This window comes from Engraulis encrasicolus, chromosome 15 (genome assembly GCF_034702125.1).
Source record: "Engraulis encrasicolus isolate BLACKSEA-1 chromosome 15, IST_EnEncr_1.0, whole genome shotgun sequence".
Classification (NCBI taxonomy): domain Eukaryota; kingdom Metazoa; phylum Chordata; class Actinopteri; order Clupeiformes; family Engraulidae; genus Engraulis; species Engraulis encrasicolus.
Window position 1 is genome coordinate 39,975,899 of NC_085871.1, and position 10,000 is coordinate 39,985,898.

Below are 10,000 nucleotides of genomic sequence, written 5' to 3' on the forward strand. Positions count from 1 at the left end.
GGTCCCGGAGCCCAGAGGATGGGTGGCTACCCCCTGAGGGGGGGTCTGTGATGTCTTTCCCTGAGGTTCCATCCAAGGTTCCAGAGCTCTCGTCTGAGGTTCCGGAGCTAGCTCCCCCTTGCTCCCCCTCAAATTAAGCACTGCCTGCATGCATTGCGCCCTGTTCGTTTAGCATATAATCTGATAGGGTATTATAATAGGTGCTATTGTGCCGTGCACATTGTGTGCCAGCAGGACGATAAACATACACTTGGACCTTAAAACTCTCCTCTATCCCCCTATCCAATTTCATTTTTTATACATGTGTTATTGTAAAGCAGTTATAACTCACTGTGTTGTATATCCCTTTAAACAGTTTAAAGGCACACTGTTAAGTAGTTCATTTCCAGAATTCATGCTGCTCATTCACAAATGTGACCTTTTTTTGATAAAAAAAAAAACGTAACCGCCACCATCAAATTCCATAACCAACCATAAGTATGACTGGGAAAATTGGACTTTTCATATATGAAAGGGGGGTCTTCTCCATGGTCCGCCATTTTGAATTTCCAGAACTAGACATTTTTAGCTGCAAAACTTACTGTTCTTTGGTCATTCTTGTAAACATTGGTTTATTATTTAGTACATATTCCTGAAAAGATCAAATTTGGCAATTGGCAGCACAGTTTACATGAGCAGCATAGTTGCAATACTTGCTCTGGCTAGTGCCACCATCCTACACAGTGCGTCTTTAATGTACAGTACTTATATGCCTTTAATGCCTGTACTGAAGTGAGTGCTTTCGATCTCCTTGTGACTGTATAAATAATCTTTTCTATTCCGTTCTATTCCATTCTATTCTATTCTATTCTGTTCTGTTCTGTTCTGTTCTATTCTATTCTATTCTATTCTATTCTACTCTACTGTGTCGTCCCCCAGGGCCGCCCGTACCACGAGAAGATCCGCTGGGACCGCACAGAGATGCTGTACTGGCTGCAGCAGGAGAGGAGAGTGCGCTCGCTGGAGAGGGTGGTGACGAGGACGCGGAGGTGTGGCGTCAATCAGAACGTCCTCCCCGCCCGACTGGCCCCCCTGGAGCTTACCAAGAAGCAGAGCCAAGCGGCCGGACAGCCGCAATGCCCCAGCCTGCCACAAGAGGGCGGCGTGGCGGCGGACAACTCCTCCGAGCTGACCACCATGACCCCACTGTGTGGACACAAAGTCAACCTCACACAACCCACACTGCCCGCAATGTCGGTCAGTCAGAGCCAGCTGTATCCGCCCATTCACCTGCAAGACCACTGAAGATTTGCTGTAAAATAAAGGAATAAATTGATTTTTTGGAATAAATTCATCAATTTCATCATTCCAAATATTCTCTTTTTCAGTGAAAAAAAATACAGGTGGTCAGCGTGTGCCATTTTGTTGTTTTTATGTTTTTTCTGTCTTTGTTTCCATTTTCGTTTTCAATTTGTTTCCATTTAACCAGAGGTATTGCAGATGGATTGTAAAATGTTTAGTAATGCTACAATTTGCTGTAGTACATTTTCTGGAATTTACCTAGAATTTTACCTGGAAGACGTCAATAATTTCCCCGTCACCACTTTTGCAATTTGCATAAACATTACATCATACCCAGGTGCTCACCTGTCATTAGTAAAGCATGGTCACATGGGTGTGTGTGAGATATAATCCTGTTTATCATAAGAGCTACTGTGTACTGTAGTATTGTGTCATGTAGTTGTAGTTCTATAATTTCGCCACCAGGTGGCTTATATCTGCCTGGTGACAGCTCGCTCTCCATCACACCCTGTCACATGTGCACAGGCAGCGTTTTTCATTGGATGGGTGACGCCGGGGAAGTTGTTTTTGTGAGACCGACGAGGAAGCATTCAGTTTGAAAACGATATAGGTGGAGAATTTACACACACATGAAAGAAGTTGAAGGAACTGAAAGGATATTCTGTTTGCATCTGTGGTTACTGGGGAAGTGCACGGGTATCACATCCGTAAGTTTGTTTTGTTTGTTTATTGCTAAGCATGTCCTCCTAAACTCTTTTGTTCTATCTGGCAAGCATGAGAGTGAGTGGATGTGAGCGAATGACAGCTCCTCAAAATCAATCAATGGACGGTCATAGGAAGCCTTGGTAATTCGACATAACGCACAGCGACGTTGAACAATAACGTAATTTTAATTCCACCAACTGAGAAGAAGTCGGAGTCCAAGTTTGAAAAAAAGGCACTTCCTGCCACTGGTTTACAGTTGTTAAGTAACAGAGCCATACAGAGGGGAGAGTCGGGCAATCTCCGCTGTGTGCTTAGGCCGACTTCCTCTTTAGCAAAATTAGCTGTTTTAGCTTCTCAGTACTGCTCAGCGTTGCGAGTGTTAGTTCCTAGTAGTGGGCGTAGCACACAGCAAATGCAATGCGATGCAATGCAGGGAATATGACAAGACTTGCTGTTCGTAGTAATAACTTCAGATTAACATCACAGATGGTAAAACTGTTGGGATTATCACCACCGAGACAGTTGATGGTTTACATATTTGTGGTGATTACCCCGCAGTATAGTTCGTTAGTCCTTATTTTTGGCTGTTAATGTGGTGGTTCTATGTTGAGTCTATGGAAAGACAGCCGCTTTAGGAACACCCTTATCTCGCTGAAAGGCGGAGCTGCCATTTAATTCCTGGTCCTCCAATCGCGTAACTCTCCCCTCTGTATGGCTCTGGTAAGTAACAGGTAACGTCAGCGTCAGATGAAGTGAAGATAAGGTAACTCAGCCAAGAACCATGCCACTGGTGATACGTGGTTGGTTATTACTGTGTAGTAAACGAATACGAAATACTTTAAGTGACCTCAGATAGTTTTGACAAAGTTTTCTGGGCGATGGACTATTTTGTTTCTCTTTCGCTATTTACTCTTGCCATGTCACGCAAACAAACAACAATTCAGTTGTCACGGTGAGTGACATTCAGTCAACAGTAAGCCGACTTGTTTCGTTATGATGGCAGACTGACAGACTATCGCAACGCAAGTTCCTCTGAATGACTGAATCACTCCTGCAGGCTGCAGCAACAAGACCCTGCATGCTCTACTGTGCTCCTCGCCGCAAGGATGGAGGAGCGAGCCCGAAGTTGTCTCCTACGCTCTCGGCCAAACCTGGAGTCGGATATCAAAGCAGCCTATCTGATGGACCATATGATCACTGATGGGGTGCTCACCAATGACGAGGAGGAGAGGGTTCTGCAAAAGGTGGGGGACTTGTGTTGTGAAAGGTGTGTGTGTGTGTGTGTGTGTGAGAGAGAGAGTTCATTTGTGTTTAAATTTGACATCAATCACTCAACAGCTGTAACCCTCAGTACCCCACTCATGCTGTCATCCGTCCTGTCTGCATTGCCTTTGGTATTTTGTTTGCAGGTCAATACTTGTTCATGTCCCCTCCTTGTAATATGTCACGTCATGTAAACATGCCTCTCAGCTCATGTTTTTGTTGTTACAAGAGGCTGCTTCTAAGGAAGTGCAATGTAATAATAATAATAACGTCAACCCATTACACTCGTGCAAAACATGTGAACCACTAGGAATTGGCAAGGGTCTCTGAGTTCATGTCATCTTTTTGTAAGTTATTTGTATAGTGGTGGTCAATGGTCATCACTCAACTGTAGTGAAGGTGCAGATTTAGTTGAAACGTCAACGTAAAAAAAGGGGGAAAAAATATGCACACTTCAGTCTTGTGCAAATAAAATGGCGTTACTGATTTCACTGTAAGCTTTCGGTCCTCAGAGCTTCATAAGATACTCTGCGCTTGTTTATATTCTGTGAGAGTATACAAGTGTCAGCCAGTGTAATATGATTTAGTAGCCATCCATTCTATTTGTTTTTTTCCCTCGTGCAATCAGTGTGAGCAGACTACTAGGACAAATGTAGTAAATGTGACTTAATTTGACTTCATTTAGAATGAGCAATCATATCTCACCTTGTGTGCTTTTTTGGGAGTTATTTGGATAGAAGAAGTCTCACAAGTATAATGTAATAAGCTTTCGTGACTATCTACTAGATTAATGCTGGAGCTGCCCTAGCCCCAGGCCAGACTCTTGACATATGTGTGTGTGTGTTCTGGGTTTTAAAAAAAAAGACCCTTTGCATCTGCACTTGTTGTTCTGTATATTTCCTGTGCACTTTGTATCTGGTAGTGATGTTGGCTATGATTATGTCCTCGTTTGTAAGTCACTTTGGCTATAAAGCGTCTGCCAAATGCAGTGTAATATAATAATATTATAATAATATAGTGACATGCTCCCTCTACTCTGCGTGTTTCTCCAGACCACTCGTAAGGAGCAGGCGGCCGCCCTGCTGGAGGTGCTCCTGCGTAAGGACAACCGGGCCTATATCTCCTTCTACAACGCCCTGGTGCGGGAGAGCTATGGGGACCTGGCCAGCCTCCTGCACCCAGACCTGCCCATGGGCTCACCCGAGGCAGAGAAGAGCTTCTCCAACGGGGGAACACCTCTGGGTGAGTAGTTACAGGGCTCCAGTTGTAGTTTTAAAAGTATTTTTGGGGGCTTTTTGGCCTTTATTAATATAGGACATTGTGAGAGTAGACAGGAAAGATTGGGAGAGAGATATGGGGCAGGGTCTGCAAATGACCCTGGCCGGACTCGAGGGCAATGTAAGCCCAAATGGGTCCCTGAGGGCAATGTACGTCCAAATGGGTCCCTGAGGGCAATGTAAGCCCAAATGTGGGGGGCACTGGTGCGGGAGAGCTATGGGGACCTGGCCAGCCTCCTGCACCCAGACCTGCCCATGGGCTCACCCGAGGCAGAGAAGAGCTTCTCCAACGGGGGCACGCCCCTGGGTGAGTACTGAGTAGATATATGCACGGATGACCCCCAGGGTGTCCACAAAGTTACCTATTCAAATGTAAATTTGTTCTGGAGACTCGCGAATGGTATTTCACTGTCGCATCTGGCTGCCGGATCTGGGCCCCATCTGAGCCACGGGCCGCCAATTGAATAGCCCTGCTATACATGGTACAAATAGGCATCCTAGATACTGTACAATGTAGGCCGGGGCAACAACTTTTTTTTTTTTGTGAAAAAAAATGTAGATTTCTTTTTCTTTTTCTTTTTATTTTTATTTTTCGCTCATCAAGAGATTTTTTATAAGGTAGGCCGTTGAGGGTTTTTTCCCCTGTGGGGTGCGCTTGATGGTTTTGCCGATTTATTTTCATACAACACCAACATATACCGTAGGTATTGAGTCTAGAAAGCATTATAAACACCTTACGTACAATACCCGTATAAATACCTAAATCTCCTCTTACACAAATCAATCAATTAAAGAGAAACCCTAAGCCTGTGATCAGGAGGCGGCTAGACAAGACCGTGCCAACAAAAACCTCTTAGGCTTCGCTCTCCAAGTTTGACCCACTTGACTTGACTGCCCTGTGTAGAAGCTTTAGAAACCAGCCTGACCTGAGTTAATTGTGTGTGTGTGTGTGTGTGTGTGTGTGTGTGTGTGTGTGTGTGTGTGTGTGTGTGTGTGTGTGTGTGTGTGTGTGTGTGTGTGTGTGTGTGTGTGTGTGTGTGTGTGTGTGTGTGTGTGTGTGTGTGTGTGTGTGTGTGTGTGTGTGTGTGTGTGTGTGTGTGTGTGTGTGTGTGTTGCGCTAGGATAGGCAGGTTTGCATCAGCCTTAAGAGGATTTCTTGTGCTGTTTGTTAAGCAGCTGTGCCTGAGTCACTAGGCCACACTGCTAGGTGGTAGGTAAACAAAGGGATTCATTTTGTTTATTTTGCAGCTTAGATTGTTATGAGTGGGTCATTGAATCGATGATTCATGTAGTTGACCAGTTGTTGAGTGATGACAGGTGCTGTACATACTACATGACATGAAATGTCTGTCTGTCTGTCTGTCTGTCTCTCTCTCTCTCTCTCTCTCTCTCTCTCTCTCTCTCTCTCTCTCTCTCTCTCTCTCTCTCTCTCTCTCTCTCTCTCTCTCTCTCTCTCTCTGTGCAGTCCAGGTGGTTCTAACTATTAGTTGTATTTCCCTAGGGGTGGTATGTACTGTACAGTATGTGTGTGCAAAGTAGTGAAAGTACTTCAAGACTCTCTGTGTTTTCTCTCTCTGTGTGCAGTCCAGGTGGTTGTAAGTGGGCTGGTGTTCCCTAATGGTGGTGATACACAGTATGTGTGTATGCTTCATGACTCTCTCTGTTTCCTCTGTGTGCAGTCCAGGTGGTTCTGAGTGAGAGTCGTATTCCCTAGGGGTGGTATGTACTAGCCTCGTGCACCATCCTACATACTTCCGCTAAGAGACTTGGCTCTGAAATGGTAGTACCCTTTGATGCTTGAAAATGTAACACATTCCTTTACTGAGCTCACTCTTTCAACTCTGCCTTCTCTGAATGCTCAAAATGGCCTAACTTCCACTGTGTCCATTGACAATGGGCAGAAGCTGTGTAGTTTTTGAGTACCTGGAATAGTTCTTGCAGATTCAAACCTTTTCAACAGGTTCTCAGCTTCATGATGGTACATCTCTGTTGTGGCAAACTGGCAATGGATGTCAATAATGTCAAGACAGAATCTGCAAGAACTATTCCAGGTACTCAAAAACTACACAGCTTCTGCCCATTGTCAATGAACACAGTGGAAGTTAGGCCATTTTGAGCATTCAGAGAAGGCAGAGTTGAAAGAGTGAGCTCAGTAAAGGAATGTGTTACATTTTCAAGCATCAAAGGGTATGTTGTAGCTGTATATGATGGCAACTGGTGGCTAGCATGTGCTGAGGAATGTATGCCGAGCACTGGAGAGGTGAAACTGAACTTCCTGCATCCTCATGGGCCATCTCCATCCTTCACTTTTCCCTTCAGACCACATAGACTTGTCATGGATCATCAGGATGTGCTTCTGGTAGTGGAACCTGTAACTGCAACGGGACGTACTTATACATTATCTACAAAAGACACAGCTGTTGCTTCAAATGCACTGGTAGAGTACAAAATGAGAGTGTAGCCATTGATTATCTCTTTAAAGTACGGTAAAGGGAAGATGGCACAGGTACACAGAGAAGGAATGTTCAAACATTCACATATCATCATTTGGTGTGTATAAATGGACATCTGCCTTAGTTTCTGAAACCTGGGACCATGGACACTGACCATTTTTGTTTTGTTTTTGTTTTGTCATGTGATGCTACTATGGTATTACCATATTATTAGTAAGTGGTCTGTATGACGCCATATTTGTGAGTCAAATTCTCTCTGAAATGAATAACAAACCGAACACCAGCATTTTAGGTGCTGCTCATGACATTGCCGGCTACGTTTGGACAAGGAACTGGCCATTTTAAAATATGAGTTTTTTAGATATTCAATTTTTAATTTTTCAATTTATCATAATTCATATTCTGAGAGTAGTTGTATTCCAAGGTGATTGTGTAATATGTAGAGCCAGAAAAGAGCTTTCAAACAACACCACAGGCATCTGACTGATATATTCAAGGCTGAATGTATAGTGTCCTACCCTCACATGTGAACCTTTCCTAGTCTGTTTCTCCCTTAATATTAGTGTCAGATTCAAACCAATGCAGTTCTGTGGTGCTACCTTGCTACTGAAAAGGCACACCAAGTATGATTGAAATCCGGGTCGGTCGGGTCCCAAAGTGTCTGATTTCACGTGAAATGACCCTATTATGGGATGGTCAGGACCAGGCTAGGTGTGTACAGTATGTGTATTCAAAGTGCTTCATGACTCTCTGTGTTTCCTCTCTCTGTGTGTGCAGTCCAGGTGGTTCTGAGCGAGGGGGGCGTTCCCCAGAGGCCCATGGTGTTTGTGAGTCGCCCGGCGCTGCTGAACCAGGTGAGGGCCAAGCTCTACCAGCTGCAGGGGGGGGGTAAACAAATGGATTAATGTTGTTTATTTTGCCACTTACATTGTTATTACCGGTAGTGTGTCATTGATCTCTCTCTCTGTTTTCCCTCTCGCCCGGCGCTGCTGAACCAGGTGAGGGCCAAGCTCTACCAGCTGCAGGGGGGCCCCGGCTGGGTCACCGTCTACGGCATGGCCGGCTCTGGCAAGTCCGTCCTGGCCGCCGAGGCCGTGCGCGACCACGCACTCATCACGGGTAAGTGTCAAACCCCCATCCTCATATGGAACTGTAGCCATATGAGGCACCACTGTAGGGGTGTTATGTTTGCTGTTGTCTACGTTCTTTTGCTAATTTTGTCTATGTGCGTGTTCATATCTGTTATTAAAATCACCCTAAATAGACAAAATCCAAATTACTCATCCAGGGTAAGTGTCAAACCCCTCATATGGAAATGAAGCCAGTTAAAGGGGTTTTATGTTTGCTGTTGTGTCCGTTATTTTGTTAATTTTGATTTTGCTGTCCATGTGCATGTTCATATCTGTTCTTGAAATCACCCTAAATAGACAAAATCCAAGCTCTTTTTGGGAGAGGGTGCCCTATGCCTATTAAATTCTAAATATCTCAGCCTCCAAAGCACATACACACATGAAATGACCCTCATTTTTGCATTAGAATGTGTTCATTCAGCTCTAACATACCTACATTTTTAATAAGAGCCTGAATGCAGCGTATATGTGTCTCCAGGCCAAAATGGGTTAGTGTGTTAATCCTTCTCTTCTCCTTTTTCCGGCCACCAGAGTGTTTCCCTGACGGTGTGCAGTGGGTCTCCGTGGGCCAGATGGAGCGTTCAGACCTGCTGGTGCGCATGCAGTCGCTGTGCTTCCGTCTGGAGCAGAGCCAGAGTCCCGAGAGCTGCCATCGGCCCCCGTGCTCCATGGAGGAGGCCAAGGAGAGACTACGCTTCCTCATGATACGCCGCTTCCCCAGGTGAGGAGACACACACACACACACACACACACACACACACACACACACACACACACACACACACACACACACACACACACACACACACACACACACACACACACACACACACCACGTAGGAGGCCAAGGAGAGACTCCAGTTCCTCGTGATACGCCGCTACCCCAGGTGAGGAGACACATACACACGCCCGCACGCACGCATGCATGCGCGCGCGCACACACAGACACGTTTAGGTACACAAACCTTACAGAGGTCCAGGTCCAGGTATGCTCTCCAGCCACACTCATCCCCAATGTAACTGCAGCATGCTCCTGTTCTCATCTCTCAGGCCCCTGCCCTGCCTTTCCTCAAATACACGACAAACAGTATGATGCACAGACACTGTACACAAGGAGTAGTATTTGTGTAGCTCACAAGTACTGTAGGCCCAGAGAACACACAGGGCAACAGTCATGCATACCATCGCCCGCCCCTTTGACCCCTTTGATCCAAGCAGTAGTGTATGTGTTGTGGTCTTTCCTCCTAGGTCGTTGCTGATCCTGGATGACATCTGGGGACATACTATAATGCGCAGATACTGTACACTACACAAGGATGCAAGCAGTAGTGTTTGTGTTCTATCGCAACTCTGTGTCTCGCGATTTCTTGGTTCGATACAATATCGTTACAGCCCTATTGTGTTCTGGTCTCTCCTATAGGTCACTGCTGATCCTGGATGATTGATTGATTGATTGATTGCTTTATTGACAACACATCAGTTTTCTTCTATTAGAAGCACTGTTCTTCCTGTGGTCAAAACAAATTCATACATTATTTTACATTTTTCTCTTTTCTTTTTACAAATGATACAAACCCCAACAGAAGACAAAAACACAAGACACACAAAACAGAACAAAACAAACTCAAAAGAGGAAATGAGAACCTGTCACTCATAGGTTACGTTGGTCCTATTAATACTGCCTTCACCCTATAAATAGAGAGTGAAATAAAACACAAACGGAGAAAGTAGGCCTAGATGACATTTGGGGACATACAATAATACACAGATACTGTACACTACACAAGGATGCAAGCAGTGCTATAACAACTATTACTTTTACTAATGCAATGTGATGTAATATAATGTAATGCAATGTAATGTAATGTAATGTGTTGTGGTCTTTCCTAGG

At 44.8% G+C, this 10,000-nt stretch overlaps 2 protein-coding genes across 2 annotated transcripts in view; both read left to right on the plus strand.

The window, feature by feature from the left end:
- The window catches only part of ccdc87 (coiled-coil domain containing 87), a 25,299-nt gene extending 23,986 nt beyond the window's left edge, over positions 1-1,313 (plus strand). Inside the window, exon 20 of the mRNA XM_063217747.1 lies at positions 919-1,313. Within this exon, the coding sequence (XP_063073817.1) occupies positions 919-1,284 (366 nt within the window). The 3' untranslated portion in view covers positions 1,285-1,313. The remainder of the gene's footprint in view (positions 1-918) is intronic.
- A 1,736-nt stretch (positions 1,314-3,049) lies between these two features.
- The window catches only part of apaf1 (apoptotic peptidase activating factor 1), a 101,440-nt gene continuing 94,489 nt past the window's right edge, over positions 3,050-10,000 (plus strand). Inside the window, exons 1-6 of the mRNA XM_063217499.1 lie at positions 3,050-3,230; positions 4,302-4,491; positions 7,757-7,833; positions 7,978-8,098; positions 8,641-8,830; position 10,000. The exon at position 10,000 is cut by the window's right edge and continues 112 nt beyond it. Coding sequence (XP_063073569.1) covers positions 3,093-3,230; positions 4,302-4,491; positions 7,757-7,833; positions 7,978-8,098; positions 8,641-8,830; position 10,000 — 717 coding nt within the window. The 5' untranslated portion in view covers positions 3,050-3,092. The remainder of the gene's footprint in view (positions 3,231-4,301; positions 4,492-7,756; positions 7,834-7,977; positions 8,099-8,640; positions 8,831-9,999) is intronic.